Genomic DNA, 19,249 nt, shown 5'->3' with positions numbered 1-19,249 from the left:
AGTTCAAGAACCATTGCAAGGAGACCACATCTTGACCTAATTTTAAGAAATATCGTAACAAACAGCATTTTCTTTCTCTTGCACAACCCTTTCAATTTTCAACCAAGATGGTTTGTAATTTTCAATTTTGTTTTGACTACAAGCGCGTTCCTTCCAGTTTAGATGAAACAGTTTTTCTCTTAATCGGTGCTAGGTTAGAACTCTGGTATGTGAAGACCCCCGAATGCAGAGGAAGTAAGATTTTTTATCACATGGGGGTCTTCCTTATTTTCCTAACAAAATAATTCTTCGCATACCAAAGTTAGTGCCATTGGAATTTCTTTTTTATCGTTAATGTTTTGTTTAGATATTATATTTCCATTTAACATGTTGTACAATCCATCTCTGAGCTGACCAGTCACTCTGCAGGAGAGGTACATTTTGTGGGAAGAATTTCTGCAGGCTACAGTTTGATACTTTTAATGGCAAATTCTAGAATTCCTGACCTAACAAAGCAAGTAACTTTGCCAAAAGCATTTTGCGGAATTGATTCCTCCACTTTCTAAGGCAATTGGAGATTGGCTACAAATGCTAGCCTTTCCAGTGATTCGCACATCCAACAAATGAATAGTTTGAAAGAAATTCAATAGATGATGCAAATTAATTGAAGATGGACCATGTAAGATGGCTAGCAAAGCATCCAAATCCAAAAGCAACAAATGAGAAGACACATGGACAATTCTGTGGATGTAGAACTCTAATGCCCAGGTATGGTGAACACTGCCCAGTCCATCACAGGTACTGACCTTCCCATCATCTAAGAGATCTACAAGAGTCACTGCCTCAAAAAAACAGCCAACGTCATCAGAGACCCACGCCACACTCTGCACTCCCTCTATTGGGACGAAGCCTGAAAACTGTAATGTCCATGTTCATGAGCAGCTTCTTGCTTACAACTATCAGGCTATTATACTCTGCAACCTCCAAATGTTCCCAACTACATAGATTTAGGGGCATTATTTTTGGCGTTGTGTGTGTGTATTTATGTAATGTACCTGTGGTTCTAGTTGAGAGAGAGAGAGTCAAGAGTGTTTTATTGTTATTGTCAGATAAACACTCTTGACTAAAATCATAGGTACAGAGCATTTTGGCCCAACTCATCCAAGCCGACTGTAATGTCAATTAAAGCTAATTTTTCTCTCTCAACCCCATTCATCCTGTAACATTTGACGCCCTAACTATTCAAGAAGGACATTCCTACACTGTAAATAATTCTCTGACTATCTATCCTATCCATGCCCCTTCCTAATTTTATACAGTCATCCTTCATTTTTCTACCTTCCAGTGAGAACAAATCCAGCCCATCCACTCTCCGTATAAACCACAGCCCTCAATTCCACACAACATCCTGGTCAATCTCTTCTGCGCTCTTTCAAATGCTACTGTACATACCGTAGTGTGGGAGCCAGAACTATGCACAATAGTCTGTCTAACCTATGTTTCGTACAGCTGCAACATAATTTACCAACTCTTATACTCAATCGGAATCTTGATGACTGACTGAGCTCACCTTGGGTAGAACACTAAAATTGGGAATGCTTTGATTCTGTCTCGGATCGTTCTATCTAGGAGCTCAGAGTTTACTTAACTCTCTGGTCCATCACTGTGAGCAAAAAGCTAAATAGCCTTGGATATTGCCTTGCAAATCTCTGAAAGATTTGATTTCCACCGCATTGCTTGTCAGTTAGTGTCAAATTTTCTTTTTCGATATTACGTTTGTAACAAATAAATAATTTGCTGCAGTATTAAGGTTGTGGGTCCTTTAATGGTTTTCTTTGCATATCAAATCAAAGAAAATAAACTGAAAATTTTGATCAGTTTTTGATATAAAAATGCCTGTTGTGAGTGGCAGCTTGAAGATTAATCAAAGGTTCAAAGGTTATTTTATTGGTCACATACACCTAGGTGTAGTGAAATGCTTCTTGACAATGCAGCACATAAAGAAAGAATACAGACATAACAGTAATAAAGACATTTAAACATAAAAACATCCCCCCACAATGGTTCCCATTATGAGGGAAGGCACAATGTCCAGTCCCCATCCCATGTCCACCCATAGTCGGGCCTATTGAGGCCTCCATAGTTGTCTTTACGGAGGCCCGATGTTCCAAGCCGTTCTCGCCGGGTGATGGTGCTCCGGGGTCGGGAGAATCCTCTCAGCGGCATGGGAACCCTGGAACGGCCGCTTCCCTTACCGGAGACTGCGGCTTCCGAAGCCAACAGTGGGCGTGTCCCACTGGTAGGCGACTTTTTAGGTGACTGCAGGAGACTATGCAGTTGCTACATGTTGCCGGGTGGTTGCCGGGGAGTCACCATCATGATCGTGAGGAGTTCCCACATTCTGGAAACATTATGGTCGCCGCAACTAGAATGAAGCCGCCGTGGAGAATTCTCGTGCAGTAGGTGGGTCGCCAGGAGGTCATAGTGGGTTGCCAAGAGGCCAAGGTTCTCGTAGGTTGTAGCCAGTGCTGACCGGTGAATATCATTGGCTCATTGGAGGAAAAAAACATAAGCAGTAGTTTTCAGAACCAAGGATAACCGACCGGTAATGTTAATATCTGCTGAGCTTCACAGCCGTCTATCTCTGGCTTCTTAAAAATTGTCCCTCCTCCCTCTTCCCCCACCCCCCCCCTCCCTCTCCCCCCCCTCCCTCTCCCCCCCTCCCTCTCCCCCCCCCCCCCCTCCCTCTCCCCCCCCCTCCCTCTCCCCCCCCTCCCTCTCCCCCCCCTCCCTCTCCCCCCCCTCTCTCCCCCCCCCCCCCCTCCCCCCCCCTCCCTCTCCCCCCCTCCCTCTCCCCCCCTCCCTCCCCCCCCCTCACTGTCCCCCCCTCACTGTCTCCCCCCTCCCTCTCCCCCCCTCCATCTCCCCCCCTCCATCTCCCCCCCCCTCCCTCTCCCCCCCCCTCCCTCTCCCCCCCCCCCCTCTCCCCCCCCCTCCCTCTCCCCCCCCCCCCCCCCCCCCCCCTTTCTCCTCCCCCTCCCTCCTCTCCCCCCCCCTCCTCTCCTCCCCCCCTTCCTCTCCCCCCCCCTTCTCTCCCCCCCCCTTCCTCTCCCCCCTCCCTTCTCTCCCCCCCCTCCTCTCCCCCCCCTTCCTCTCCCCCCCCTTCTCTCCCCCCCCTCCCTCTCCCCCCCCCTCTCCCTCTCCCCCCCTCCCTCTCCCTCTCTCCCCCCCTCCCTCTCCCCCCCCCCCTCTCCCCCCTCCTCCCTCTCCCCCCCTCCCTCTCCCCCCCTCCCTCTCCCCCCCTCCCTCTCCCCCCCCTCCCTCTCCCCCCCCCTCTCTCCCCCTCCCTCTCCCCCCCCCTCCCTCTCCCCCCCTCCCTCTCCCCCCCTCCCTCTCCCCCCCCCTCTCTCCCCCCCCTCCCTCTCCCCCCCCTCCCTCTCCCCCTCCCTCTCCCCCCCCTCCCTCTCCCCCCCCTCCCTCTCCCCCCCCCCTCCCTCTCCCCCCCCCCTCCCCCTCCCCCCCCTCCTCTCCCCCCCCTCCCTCCCCCTCCCTCCCCCTCCCCCCCTTCCCCCCTCCTCTCTCTCTCCCTCTCTCTCTCCCCCCCTCTCTCTCCCCCCCCCTTTCCCTCTCCCCCTCTCTCTCCCCCCCCTTCTCTCTCCCCCCCCCTTCTCTCCCCCCCCTTCTCTCCCCCCCCTTCTCCTCCCGCCCCCTTCTCTCCCCCCCTTCTCTCCCCCCCTTCTCTCCCCCCCTTCTCTCCCCCCCCTCTCCTCCCCCCCCTTCTCTCTCCCCCCCCCCCCTCTCCCCCCCCCCTTCTCTCCCCCCCTTCTCTCCCCCCCCCTTCTCTCCCCCCCCTCTCTCCCCCCCTTCTCTCCCCCCCCTCTTCTCTCCCCCTCCTCTCCTCCCTCCTTCTCTCCCCCCCCTCCTTCTCTCCCCCCCCTCCTTCTCTCCCCCCCCTCCTTCTCTTCTCCTCTCCTCCCCTCCCCTCCTCCTTCCCTCCTCCCCCCCTCCTTCTCCCCCCCCCCTCCTCTCTCCCCCCCCTCCTTCTCTCTCTCCCCCCCTCCTTCTCTCCCCCCCTCCTTCTCTCTCCCCCCTCCTTCTCCCCCCCTCCTTCTCTCCCCCCCTCCTTCTCTCCCCCCCTCCTTCTCCCCCCCCCCCTCCTTCTCTCTCCCTCTCCCCCTTCCCTCCTTCTCCCCCCTCCCTCCTTCTCTCCCCTCCCTCCTTCCTCCTCTCTCCCCCCCCTTCCTTCCCCCCCCTTCTCTCCCCCTCCTTCTCTCCCCCCCTTCTCCTCCCCCCCCCTTCTCTCCCCCCCCCTTCTCTCCCCCCCCCCTTTCTCCCCCCTCTCCTCCCTCCCCCCCCTCTTCTCTCTCCCCCCCCCTTCTCTCCCCCCCCTTCTCTCTCCCCCCCCTTCTCTCTCTCCCCCCCCTTCTCTCCCCCCCTCTCTCTCCCCCCCCTTCTCTCCCCCCCCTTCTCTCTCCCCCCTTTCTCTCCCCCCCCTTCTCTCTCCCCCCTCTCTCCCTCCCCCCTCTTTCCCCCCCCCTTCTCTCTCTCCCCCTTCTCTCTCCCCCCCTTCTCTCTCTCCCCTTCTCTATCTCCCCCTTCTCTCTCTTCCCCTTCTCTCTCTCCCCCTTCTCTCCCCCCCCTTCTCTCTCTCCCCCTTCTCTCTCTCCCCCTTCTCTCTCCCCCCCTTCTCTCTCTCCCCTTCTCTAGGTCTCCGCCCCTTCTCGCTCCCCCCCTGCTCTCTCCCTCATCCCCCCTTCTCCTCTCCCCCCCTTCATCTCTCTCTCCCCCCTTCTCATCTCCCCCCCTTCTCTCTCCCCCCCTTCTCATCTCCCCCCCTTCTCTCTCCCCCCCTTCTCTCTCTCCCCCTTCTCTCCCCCCCCTTCTCTCCCCCCCCTTCTCTCCCCCCCCTTCTCTCCCCCCCCTTCTCTCCCCCCCCTCTCTCCCCCCCCTTCTCTCCCCCCCCTTCTCTCCCCCCCGTTCCTCCCCCCCCTTCATCTCCCCCCCCCTTCTCTCCCCCCCCCCTTCTCTCCCCCCCCTTCTCTCCCCCCCCCTTCTCTTCCCCCCCCCCCGTCTCTTCCCCCCCCCCTTCTCTCCTCCCCCCCTTCTCTCTCTCCCCTTTCTTCTTCCCCCCCGCCCTCCTTTTCTTCTCCCCCCCCCCTCCTTTTCTTCTTCCTCCCCTCCTTTGCTACTCCCCCCCCCCCCCCCCTCCTTTTCCTCTCCCTCCCCTCCTTTTCTTCTCCCTCCCCTCCTTTTCATCTCCCTCCCCCCCTCCCACCGTGTGAATTTCACTCAGACAGCGCATCACCCGCTTGCCCTGTCCCCCGCCTGCATAACAGGCTGATGAAGGAAGCGGTGTGTGTGTGTGTTCCGCTCTGACAATCGCCGTTCCAGTTGCCGGTTTTTCAGGCCACTGCCGGCAACTTGACAGTCACCGGCAATCCCCATGAAAAATCGCATAAGTGGGACAGGCCCATAAGTATAAAATTGATACCATAAAATGCACTCATTGCTGATCAAATTTATGGAAGGCTACTTTAACTTGTATTGTGAAATAAAGATTCAAATGGTTGCATTTAAGTTAAAGCACCTTTTAAGTTCAGTTTCAGTAACTTGATTGTTGTACACTTTTTCAATAATTTTGATAAATTTTGTTAACCTTTCTTCTTCACGACTAAGACCAAGAAGTATGTGTCATTGAAACTGCAAACTAGAATTCAATTCCACTCTTACTATATTTACAATCGATGATTGTTTTGTGATTGCTAATTGCTAAATTGTGAAGAGATATATTGCAGGAGAAAATGTTTTGGCTGTACAATTCGGCTGCATAATGATTGTGTAAGTTCTTCTGACAATCTATTAAACTTTACTAATGTGAAAAAACTTTGAGATAGAATTACCTAAAAGATAATACAAATAGTGAAAAAATCTCAATTTGCAGTTCTGGACGGTAAAAGTAAGCTTGATATAAGCTTATAATGTGTTATAAAAGACTCTGAAGAGATACTGGACAGGTTATTAACAAGCATCGTTGCGATACGACAGTTAATTAACTTGCTCTGTAGAGAAACATCATAGGTAATTAACAAGCTCTAGGGAGTAACTGGACAGTCTGACAGTAAGCCCAACAGTTTAACTGGACAGGTTATTACCAATTATTTTCAACAGATCCTTGGAGATAACCTGAAGATGATTTCTGTACTACTTAAAAACCTTTTATGAGTGTTTGTTGAAAACACAAATTAAAGGCATAAAGATTACTGAACAATGGGTTATTGGGTAGACAAAAAAGCTGGAGAAACTCAGCGGGTGAGGCAGCATCTATGGAGCGAAGGAATAGGCGATGTTTCGGGTCGCGACCCTTCTTCAGACTAATGTCGGGGGGGGGGCGGAAAAAAGAAAAGAAGAGGCGGAGACAGTAGGCTGTGGGAGAGCTGGGAAGGGGAGGGGAAGGAAGGAGAAAGCAAGGATGACCTGAAATTGGTGGTCAATGTTCATACCGCTGGGTTATTGGGTGTGTTTTGGGCTAACTGAACTCTACTGTGACAGCAGTGGTGATGAAGAAAACATCTGTATCAACGTAAGCCAGTGAAAATAAATTAAAGGATTTCACTCCTGACCTAGCACCTACCAGTGGCTTTGAATATTACTCTGTAATATGCTGTATTATTGACTTCCCTATCTATGTAACTCCAGGTAGAATTAAAACAAATTGATTGTAGAATTGTGTATATTCTGGAGTTGTAAAAAGTGTCCACCCGAAAGATGAGACCACCACCTTCGGTAGTCATTGACTCATTGAGCAACTCTTCCTGTCCTTCAGGCCAGCAATGTAATTTTCAGTCATTTAGCCGATACCCATGTTACTAAGTCACTGAATAAAATTGAATAGTACCCATCCCTGTCACAGGTTTGGAGTATTATTGTCATGGCACACAAACTCTGCAAAATACAGTGTTTTATTTTTGCTATCCAAACAAGTTCTTGTGTGAGATAAACTTATGATTGGCCAAATTGTTGGACCGAGTTAGTATAACATACAAAAATATGAGCAAAAGTACAAATCTTTAGCTCTGGGAAACTGATAGACCTGCTGCCTCATAGCGCCAGAGCCATGTGGTTCAATCCAAACCCGGGTACTATCTATGTAGAGTTGCATGTTCTCCCTGTGACTCCATGGGCTCTCTCCGAGTGCTCCGGTTTCCTCCCATTGCCTCTGAAAATTGCCTTGAGCATGTATGGATTGGATGTGAAAGTGAAAACTAGTGTGAACGGGTGATCGGTGGTTGACGTGGACTCGGTTGGCCAAAGGGTCTGTTTCAAAGCTGTATCTATATTACTAAAAGTCTCATCATGACCAATTCCTGTTGCACTGTATATTGATTTTAGAAAAATTTTGGCCATCTTACTCAGAGTCCCCCTCTGCTGCACAGCTGCAAAGTGTGCTTTGGTTTGAAAGTACTAAAGCTGTGTTGCCTTTGGTTAGAAAGTGCTAAAGGTGTGTTGCCTTTGGTTTGAAAGTGCTAAAGCTGCCTTGCCTTTGGTTTGAAAGTGCTAAAGCTGCCTTGCCTTTGGTGTGGAAAAAACACTGCCACTTACGGCTGTGATTTTTGGCCATCTTACAGAGTCCTCCTCCTCTGCGCAGGACAAGAGAATTTTTCCAATCGATGAAAAATAAAAGAGTTATTAGTGTTTAAAAAATGTTGAGATTCTCTCTCCTGAAGGCCACGCCACTTCCGGAGGGACTATAGAACCCAGAGGTTTTGAGTGCTTCAGTCAGTCTCTGCAAGATGGAGGACCGAGAGGGTCCCGTCTCTCAGTCTGAGCTGTGAATAACACTGAACACATGTCTACTAAACTGTGAGTGGTTTTACTGACCTGTCAGTGCCCTTAATGTGGTTTGAAAATATAGTTTGGAAATACTAAAGCTGTGTTGCCTTTGGTTTGGAAATGCTAAAGCTGTGTTGCATTTGGTTTGGAAATGCTAAAGCTGTGTTGCATTTGGTTTGGAAATCCCTAAAGCTGTGTTGCCTTCGGTTTGGAAATCCCTAAAGCTGTGTTGCCTTCGGTTTGGAAATCACTAACGCTGTGTTGCCTTTGGTTTGGAAATGCTAAAGCTGTGTTGCCTTTGGTTTGGAAATCCTAAAGCTGTGTTGCCTTTGGTTTGGAAATACTAAAGCTGTGTTGCCTTTGGTTTGGAAATGCTAATGTGTTGCCTTTGGTTTGGAAATGCTAAAGCTGTGTTGCCTTTGGTTTGGAAATGCTAAAGCTGTGTTGCATTTGGTTTGGAAATACTAAAGCTGTGTTGCCTAATTTAAGTTAAGTTGCCTTGCCTAATTAAAGTCGCCTTGCCTAATTAAATTTGCCTTGCCCAATTAAAGTTGCCTTGCCTTTTATATATAATTAAAAGTCTAATCTTGACCACTTCCTGTTTGCGCTTTATATGGATTTTAGAACAAACACTACAACATACGGCTGTGATTTTTGGCCATTTTACTCAAGAGTCCCCTCCGCTCATCAGGTGCCGAGGATTTTTCCCATCGATGAAAAATAAAAGAGTTATTAGTGTTTAAATAATGTTGAGATTCTCTCTCCTGTCAATCACACCATGAAGGCCATGCCCCTTCTGGTGGGAGTGGGGGAGGGACTATAAAACCCAGAAGTGTGGGCGTGGCTCAGTCTCTGGAACATGGAGGAGGAAGAGGTGACGACTCGCTGTCTTTACTGGCCTTGCACCCTGCTTGAAGTGGTATGAAACTGCACTTGAATTTGGTGGCCTTGCACCCTGCTTGAAGTGGTATGAACCTGCACTTGAATTTGGTGGCCTTGCACCCTGCTTGAAATGGAATATCAAGGAATAGCCTTGAGTCAACTGCGAGCCCACCAGCCGTGAGTGAGCTGCCAGCACAACAGGCTTGAGTGACAGAGCCGCCAGCCCAAGAATCCATTCGGCCCACGGTCCATATTAGCCCTCTAGAAACCAGTCCCTCCAGCACACAACACCCATACTAGCGCTCCAGAAACCCCCCCAATATTGGAATTGGTGGAGAGGTGGAATATTGCATTGGGGGACCAGCCCTCACGTGTGATATGCCACAACGGTCCCACTTAGTCTAGTCATTTATATATAGAAATGACCACTGTAACAAAAAATGTTCTTTCCTCGATGCACATGGAGGAAATTTCCATCATCACCGTTCAGCGTGTAACTCCTCCAACTTTGTTTACAGTGAAGTGAGTGATTGGGAATTTGTTTCTTCTATGTCAGTGTACAAGAATTTAGTTTTGGTCTCTTGCAGTTTCCGAACATCAACAAAACCAGAGACGGAATTGATTAAAAGTGTTCATGCTATTTATTCTTCTTGCAAGATATTTAGACTTTTGAATACCATTCTAATTTTAATCACAGTACACAGACACAGTGGAAGCACAGCTTATTGCTCAGAGTTTATTCTACTAAATAACTTTTTTTAAATTGTATTTATCTCACTGAACTATTACCACTAACTTTAACTTTCATTCTTAACAAATGCTCATCTACTTGGAAATTTGCAGATATATATTTTGGTATTATTGCCTTGAAGTGGTTTACAATCAGTTCCCTCTACAAATAAATCAGCTTCCGTTTGTCATGTGTGGTAATTAGGACCTGCCTCTTTAACCTTTGGCCACCGATCATCTGAGCAATTGACCACGATATCCTCCAGCTTGTTTGACGTGAGAATAACATTACATGAATAAAAGGCACTACAAATTACAGCCACACTTCTATAAATGGAGCTGTTCCTAGTTTTCACCACAGCTAATTCGATCCAGTTCACTTCATTCATTTTTCTGGGTAAGATCAAAAACAGAGCGATGAATGAACAAGTCCATCATGTCCTTGACACATCAATGTGAGAATGAAAAGCAGGCCATGAAGGAAGCTTCATGTCTTTAGAGTTCAGACAATACCTGATGAAGAAGTGCCTCATTTAGATCAATCCTATAGTGAGCAGGGCAGAATGCCTCAGATCACTATTACAAACCACTATAATAGGAATTAGCAAAGACTTATTCACCAGTCACTTTTTTCCTTACAGCTGTGACCTTTTTTTTGTAATGTCACCTTTCTTGCTCTTCCTTACCCAAACCCTCACTGTAGTTGAAGGCTATTTTATGTTCCGACGGTCTTAATTCTGGTCAGGGATTCCAAGAGTGGTGGCAAGGTAGTGTCTTGAAATTGATCTAAGCAATCTGGTTATCATTTTCAAAACTGTCTACATATCAGGAAGAAAGCAGGGCTTCAAGTAATGTTTGACATTTCATGCCGAGATAAAACTCTGCTTCCCAGGAAATATCTTGTTCACAGCAAGATGCTATTTTAATAAAAACACAATTTAGGTCAGAGCAAATTGTTGTATTTAATTTATAGTTAAAGCAGATTTTTTTAAACTGAACTGTAACAATTAAAGCATGTAACAATTGAATCCAGATTTAAACTTAATGTATTAACACAGTTGCAATGGGAGATTGGAATTTTATATTGGTAAAGCAAATCCCAAAATCTTTCTTTTCTCCTGCAAAACATTAGCATATAATACATATAACATATTTTTGGTGGCCAAATGAATTTAAGAAATACAATACCTAGAAATGAATAAGAAGAAAGATAGAAACATGTGGAAAGCAAAGTAGCTGAAAGGCAAAGAAAATGGTATTGAGAATCATAGCAATCCTCTTTAGGGGTAATGGTATGTTGATTGAAGCTGTGGGTTAATTTGCTATATTCTGCAAACCATTTAATTAGTGATGTTCAAAAATAATTTTTGTAATTAAATTGAATAGAATGCACTGTGAGGTGATTAGTATGAAATAACTGATTTTTTTAAAAGCATACATTATTGATATAGTACATGGCTTCATTGCAATTAAAGTATGACAATGTTGAATAGGGAGATTGAAGCCAGCTGAGTTTGAATCTATTCCATTTGGGGATATAAATCTGAGCTTTACTAAGACAGCGTGCAGTGCCAGCTGAGTGCAGTGTATGCACTATAGACTTTAAGGGACTTCAGAAAAATGAGAGCAATGGTGTAGTACTAGATTTAAAACAAAATCTGCATGACGGGGCAGATGATCTATTGCAGGAATAGTATGGGGGCTGATGGAAACAATGTGCTACATCAGCAACAAATTCATATGAACATATGTGCCTCTTTTTGTTGTGATTCATATTTCCTTGACCCTGCTCCATCATTCAATAAGATCAATAAGCTGATCTGACTAACCCTTGCTCTGCATACCCACTTGTAACCTTTCACGAATTTGCTCATTGAGAATATAATCTACCTCTGCCTTGAAAGTAGTCAAAGACTAGTCCTGTCACCACCCTTGTGCAGTGGTTAGTGCTGCTGCTTTGTCTCCAAAAACCTGTGTTGCTCTCTGGTGCTTAGATTATCTCCCAAAGACATGCTGATTGATATTAAGAGCAAAGAAATACTGCTGGAGGAACTTAGCGGGTCAGACAACATCTGTGGAGGGAAATGGACAGACAACATTTTGCGAATGTAGGGTAGAGGGGAGATAGCTACTGGAAAGAAATGAGGGGAAGTGGTCGGTTACTAGGCTACAGTAACTTATCTCCATTGTAAGAAAACTGGAGCTGGCCTTATTTCGCTTAATGGGATGCAAGGGAAATGTAATTATAGAAAATAGATTGGTACATTGTTCAAAATTACAGTTGACAAATTTTAAACCAGTTTCCATGTTGGAATCCATAACTTGCCTACCCTTTTGGTAAGGACGCTTATACTGTGATGTGATCAGTGGGGCAGGGAAGAGTTTTGTAATGACTACCACTTGACACTTATCAACATTTGTTTCCATTAGCTTTGATTTGTGTATATAGTACTATAATCTTCTTTGAACACTAAAAAAAATGCCACAGCTGCTAAAAATCTGATATAAAAACACAAAATTCCGAGAATACTTAGCAGATCAGTCAACATCTGTGGACAGGAAAAAAATCTGCTTTAATTGGAACAGATTCCTTCTTATTCAAGTTGATTTGTAATACACCAAAGGGGCTGAATATTGAAAATTTCAAATATGACAAGATTGTCATACAAAGAATGGATTTGACTACACGAGGTGTCAGTGAACTTTGCAATAAACAACATTGTGCTTACTAATGCATTGACATTGAACATTTCTGTACTTATCTAGTGCAAGAAAGCCTTCAAATTATGAAAACGTGAAGAGCAAAGCATCCACTGACCAAAATAATTGTAACAGTCAACATGCTAGAAAAGCCTTCAAGCAGCAGCATTCTGAATACTATGGGGACAAAATCACAGTGAGTATAAGGACATGTGACTTTATGCCTGAGAAAGCAAAATGTGCAGTGCATCCCATGTCAAAAAAGTTCTCTGTAGTGAAGCTTCACTATTTTTAGTACATTTTTTAAGACATTGCTTAGACTGACTACCCTGTTGTAGTAGTACTTCAATTCATATTAAACAACCATAATTGTATTTAAGTTTCACATTGCGTGATGACATATAATATTTTTGAAAAACTCCAATGCACTTCACTGTCTAGCTGTCATAAAAAAATTAAACTACAGAAGGAGATTTAAAGAACTGATAATGAAAGTCTCTTCAAAAAGAAAGGTCTGAGGAAGCACCTCAGGAAAGAAAATTATGGAAGTTCAGGGGGTGAATTCCAGAGCTTTTTTTCCTCAAGGCTAAAAGTAAATACATAGTTCTGTAGTAATCAATTCCACACTGCACAATCATACGATGATTGTTTTGAATTTAATTGTATGATTTTAAATCATCATCCATTTTATATTTTATCTTATTAGGCGTATACCATATGCATTCAAGATAGAATTTTTAGATGCTGGTACCACCATTTGACTAGCCTTTATTTTTTATCTATTAGATTATATCTGACTCTCATCTTCGTTCCTTGCTTAATTTTGTTTTGAGATAGTGGTTGAATTATATTTAATAAACTTGCATCATGTCATCCCAAATAAATAGAAAATGTCTAGGTAATAAACTGGTGTGTCACAAACACCAGCTATTACAAATTGAATGAGTTCCTTCGAAAGTTAACTGATGCTCCAGAAGAGAGCCAAAGAATGAATTAAACTTCTCATGCAAATTGATCATGACTCCTATCCATACCCAAGAAAATGAGAGCATGAGAACAAGTCTGAAACTAAAATAAATGCATTATTTCCTTATTTTCCCCCCAAAAATTGCTATTTCTCAAATTCCTCTTCCTTCAATAATTTGTACTAATCTTGTATTTTGTAGGATGCTTTAACAAAATGATAATAATAATTGTTCTAGAATTCACTGAATACTGATTCTTAATTTACAATTAGGGTCTATTTAAATCCCAGAAGTCCCTTGTTTGTTACTTGGATTATTTCTGAAGAATACGCCTTCTGTTTTTCTTTCAATAAGCTGCCTGAAGGTGAAGCTCTGAAGAATACACCCTGCCATAAATTAATATTATTTCTCATTTTGGTTCATCATCTGTCCTACTGGAGTAATTATGCACAAAACCAACAATTGAAACTGCCCAACATTACTTTATTTGTTAGCTGTCCAAATAAGTATTTAATACTTATGATACATTAACCATCTCGAATACATTCAAATGTAGGTATTTGGGTGAATTTTTACCCAGTGGGCATGTCAGTTTTTTATTATTGAAAGTTTTTCACTTTGAATTATTCAGCAAAATTACAATGATTCCCTTTGGTATTTCATTAAAGTAGTCAATTTGTTTAAAATTAATTCCCGGCTCCTTTTAAATCTGCCGACGTTTGAGAATTTGGGTCATTGTCACTCAATTGATTATAGAAGCATAAGATTTATGCAGTAGTTGGATAAGGCTATAATCAAGCCGAACCTGTAGTTGCACATATTTCAAACAATAATGATGGAAAACCGTCATCCACCACTTCATATTTCTTCCACGAAAGGGGGAGTAAAATGCATTTATTATGTAGTGAGCACAAGTTCTTCTCTGCATCAATATATTTAAAAAAAACAAATTGCAAGCAAATTTTGTATCAGATTGGAAAGGAAAGATGTCTCTGGCATCCCTTCTCTTCTTCCATTTCCCTAAATTTTCCTCGCCCCTTGCAATCAAACAGTGCATAGAGTTATTAGACTTATCGCATGAATTTGGACCACCCATTCTACTGTATTAGTGGCTTGTTCCAATTTTATGTTGCTGATCAGTTCAAGATAGTCCCCCGGCTTGCCCTTTCCCTGCTCTTGAATACGTGTCTTTTTCCCTCATTCCCTCATCTTGTCCAAGACTCTTCATATGTTGCAAATGCCACTTCACAAAATCTAGCCCGTCGTTTGTTTGCCTCCTGAATTTGCAAACTACAGCCCAATATCCCATTAATCTCATCATGAAAAGCTCATTGTCAATGTATTGTTGCATTATTCATCCATTCCCATCTTTAAAAAAAAAAAATTTCAAATAACACTATCTCACTGTTTATTATATAAGTTACAAGGAAATATGGAAAAAAAACTATTTTTCCATCAACTCCATGATTCTCCTGCCAACCATCTACATTGGAACCAATCTACTGCACCCATTTAACTTGCCAATACTACTTTGGGATATAGAATAATGCAGTCTAGAGGAGGAAGCTAACGGTCATGGGAAATGCGCAATCTCCAGAGACAGCAAGCGAGGTCTGGTGTGAACCCAGGTGACCAGACCTGTGTAGTAGCAGTGCTAACTGCTGTGTCAGTATGCCGCGCCCCTGCATTATTCTTCATTCTTTACTATCTTTGACTCAACCAACCATGCTATTCCCACCCTGCTTCCATCATCCAGCTTGCTGGGATTGTATTCATTTTATTCTACTTGTACTTGTCCTTAAGACAACCAAGAGTCCACAATCTAGAATTCCCTGCTGTCCTCTGTCTTTCTATACGTTTTGAGGCCCCACACTCTTGAATCGCATTTCTGACTAACATAGCCAGTAAACTTACATTAATTTTATTTTTCTTGGTTTATAATTTTCTCTGGCATTGAGAGAATATTCCCGCACACAGTTTGAAAACACAATGTAGTTGTTACCATAGATGGGTAGTCAGCTGAATGGCCTCCTTCCAAATCATTAAAAGAGTTTAACTAGGCAGTTCCTTAGACACCAAGTCAGTTGCAGATTCTACCATCAATAGTGCAGTTGAAAGGAGGGGCGATAAATCAGTTTTAGAGCTTGAATATATAATCTTGACTTGTGTACATCAGAGCCTTCCAATATCTACAATGCAACGCTAAAGCTTTGACTTAGCTCATCATTGCCAATGTATGGTTTGTTATGTGGTCAGTGATTTATACACTTGCGCACCACAATGTGTGATAATGGTGCACTCTGATATCTGGCTTCACTACTGAAACCCATGCACTTTATATCTGCTGCTTCAACTTCCTATCAGCTTTGTTGATGCAATCGAGTACTGCTCTACTCATTTGAATGAAGTTACTGATCTTGATAGAAAACCTGATTTGTATTTTTTCTCTTGTTTTAGTTGGTTCTAATTTACATTAGTTTCAGTCGAGTTTATTGGCAAATACACACGTACAGCAGCAGCAAGATAGACATGTAGACTCAAACACAAAAATACATTGGACATAAATTATACATCATTTCTGAGTCTACGATAGTGTTCTGTGATCAAGGTAGGATTTGGTGCATGCTGGTCTGATTCAAGAACTTGATAGCTGTAGGTAAGTAGCTGTTCCTGAACCTGATAGTATTCAACTTTGGACTCCTGTACCTCCTGCCAGATGGTAACCATGACAAGTGGGCATGGCCCGGATGGTAGGGATCCTTGATAATGGGTGCTGTCTTGAAGCAGTGCCTCATGTAGACACTGTGATGGCAGGGAGGGTTGTGCCCATGATGGACTGGGCTGAGTCCACCACTCTCTGCAACCGCTTGCATACCTCTGCATTCAAATTGTCATACCAGGCCACGATGCAATCAGTCAGTATACTTTCTAGACTACAATTAAATGTGTGCTTGTCATTTTTTTTAAGCATTTAATTACTCTGAGTAATTACTACTTTTATCTATTCCAACTACTTTTAAATATCCAGTGATAAGAAACTAAGGCTGTCGGGTTTTAATAATGTGTTGTTATTAATAATAATAGGTAGCAGTACCACCACTAACAGGCTTCATCATCTAGTTAACTTTTATAGAGCACTCCACATTGCAGGATGGCCATGGCTCTTAGGCCTCTGGATTGATTAGGCTTGCAAGACCATAGTAGTTGGTGAGGATTGTACAGGTGATGGGGTGACAGACAGCATGAGGCATGGGCTGGGTCAAACATGATCTGCTCCAAGTGAAGTATGTATGGGTATGTCAACAAGCAATAGGGGGCACAGATGTTAGTCCACAATCATATCATAGTAATTGGAAATTTTGTTTATGCAATTAATTTGCAACTGATTAAAATTTCTATAAAAGATGCAAACTGGACTTCTTGTAAGATCGCAATTTTGCTGTGATTTTTGAAATATTTGGGAATTTGACCTGTAATTGTCCCATTCATTGAAGATTCCTTTATGTATATAATTGTTGAAAGGCTCTAATTTATCCTGTTTTCTCCTAGTTTCTCATTACAAATCTTGGATTAATCCATCAATGATTTATCATGAACTGGTTACGAATTTTCGACTTCCATTCCAATCTACTCTTTTATATAGAATTCATGATCCAAGCATAATTTCTTTATTAAAAAAAAAAAAAGCTGTTGGTGTAACTCATCGGGTCAGGCAGCAACTTTGGATCAAGGAGCATCTCTGGAGGGTGTAAAAGGGTGACATTTTGGATCAGAACCATTCTTCAGATTGTGTCTTAAAGATCCCAACCTGAAACCTCTCCATGTCCTCCAGAGATGCTTCCTGCCTTTCAAAGTTATTCCAGCACTTTGTCTTTTTTGTGATCTTTGCACTCTAATTACACTTGAATCAAAATTCTGTTGTAACATCTTGCATTAATGATTGCCCTGCAGCCAGTATGTTTATACCACAGACAGCATTCACAAAGTAGTTCCTTGATTGACATTTAGATTGTACTCTCTATTTTTGTATCTTGATTTTATTATAATAATACTGTATTTTAGTCACATTAGTAGAAAAATTAAGCTGGAAAAAAGTGCAGAAAAGATTTACGAGGATGTTGCCAGGACTTGAGGGTATGAGCTATAGGGAGAGGTTGGTCAGGCCAGGACTACATACCATGGAGCGCAGGAGGATGAGGGATGGTCTTATAGAGGTGTCTAAGATCATGAGATATGGTGAATGCCCCAAAATGCCCAAGGAAAGGTTTAGAGGGATTTAGAGAGTGTAATAGGTCATCTTGGTCGGCAAGGGCCATATATATTCTTTGAACTTTTGGGGAAGAAACCATTGACAATTAAAGAGTAATTTTGAATGAGTGCTGCCAACTATAAAGAAATGGCAATGGGTGTTAATTTCTTTTTGGAAGAATCAAGTTATTGCCTGGAAAAGGGCTGGTGGAAATGAAAGTCAATTTTAAATTGTATTTGGTAATGAGATTCAAATGAATGAACTGCCTATCAAAGGATCTGTCAACATAACTATTTTGAGGATCTTAAACAAGCTGCTCACCAAAAGAGTAGGCATTCATTAATTAGAAATGTTGTTCTAAACTATAATCTAGTCACATTAAATGTAATTTCCTCATAAGATAATGACAAAATGTTCTGACTATGGAAATCCAGATTTGAACTGTTTCAAGTTTATTTTAATGACTTTTAAGTTCTATTTTTGTTATTAAATATAAAATGATTTGACTGTTTGATTAGTTCAAATATAGTGTATTTAATTAATTTTTAATGAAGATGTTATTTTAAAGGCAAGAGGATACTAGAAAATTGTCTGCATGGAAGTGTGCCAAGTTGGCTCCACACCATTCTTTCATTTAAGAATCTTCATTGATTCAATCTATACATAATTTATGTGGTGTCCATACAGGTTTCAGGATAGATTTGTCTTCTGTTCCCCATCATTAGGTACTGAAGAGGCTTTGTGCTAGGTGTGTGAATAATAATTGGATCAGCTGCCATCTCTGTACAAGCTTCAGTATCTGTCTCCAAAATGCAGTCTTTAAACGGGAGGGACAGCCAGTGGAGAGCAGTGAGAACTCCTTAATACCTAATTAAATATGAAAAGTCAGACGAGGGAGTAAAAAGAAAGATGTGAAAGTAACTATACGAATATTCCCAGAGCAAAGTTGCTCATTAGAACGATAATGAGAAGATCACTGGATGCCATATCTTCCTTATCTGACTGGTTCAAACTCCTTCAGATACCATGTTCTGTTGTTTGACATACCTTACAAATGAAATAATTTAATTTTTTCCAAAAAGGTTTTCTCATAATTGAGAAATTTATGTTGGGTTTTTCGATATAAATTAGCTTGTAACAGTTGCAAGCAGAGCCGTATTTTCTAATTTTATTTTTAATAATCACAATACATCTGTAATTATTAAATGGTATTCATTATGTTGAGAAGTATTGAAAGAATAACATTTTGGTTGCAAATAGCATTCTTTTGCATCAATTTATCTCAATCTGCAGTTTCTAGAAACTTCTAGCTGTGTATGCTGAGCCCTCTAGTATTTGATTTTTTTGCAACCTGGGAAAAAGATTCTGACTATCCAGCCTATATATGCCTCTCATAATTTTCTATATTTCTATTGCGTTTCCCCGCAACCTCTGGCGATCCAGAGAAAGCAATCCAAGTCTGTCCATCCTCTCCCTGAGGCTAATACCCCCTAATCCAGGCATCATTCTGGTAAGCCTCCACCATACCCTTTCCAAACCTTCCACATCCTTCCTATAATGGGTGACCAGAACTGCACACAATACTCCCATTGCGGCCTAACCAAAGTCCTATAAAGCTGCATCATGACTTCCTAACTCACTGCCCCAACCCATGAACGCAAGCATACCGTATACCTTAATTACCACACAATCTACTTGTGTTGTGACTTCCAGAGTCATGGTCTTAGACCCCAAGATCTCTCTGTACATCATCAATGTTGTTAAAAGTCATGCCGTTATTTGACATTAACTCAGCAATCTTCCTCACTGTCCATGATCCCAGCAGTCTTGGTGTCATCTGCAAACTTACTAACAGGTGATGTCATCCATATCATTTATATATTTCACAAACAGCAGAGGTTCCACCATCACTCCA

General features: G+C 43.1%; 1 protein-coding gene across 2 annotated transcripts in view; it reads left to right on the top strand.

Annotated features, from left to right (window-relative positions):
* The window catches only part of rab11fip2 (RAB11 family interacting protein 2), a 78,452-nt gene that overhangs the window by 47,369 nt on the left and 11,834 nt on the right, over window positions 1–19,249 (top strand). The window contains exon 4 of one of the 2 annotated variants that reach the window (XM_033033961.1): window positions 12,187–12,316. The exons of the other annotated variant lie outside the window; for it this stretch is intronic. Within the exon in view, the coding sequence (XP_032889852.1) occupies window positions 12,187–12,316 (130 nt within the window). The remainder of the gene's footprint in view (window positions 1–12,186; window positions 12,317–19,249) is intronic. 2 annotated transcript variants of the gene reach the window in all.

The sequence above is a fragment of the Amblyraja radiata genome, chromosome 15, assembly GCF_010909765.2.
Source record: "Amblyraja radiata isolate CabotCenter1 chromosome 15, sAmbRad1.1.pri, whole genome shotgun sequence".
Taxonomy (NCBI): domain Eukaryota; kingdom Metazoa; phylum Chordata; class Chondrichthyes; order Rajiformes; family Rajidae; genus Amblyraja; species Amblyraja radiata.
The sequence above is the reverse complement of the archived record's forward strand: the minus strand, read 5'-3'. Positions and strand labels throughout refer to the sequence as shown.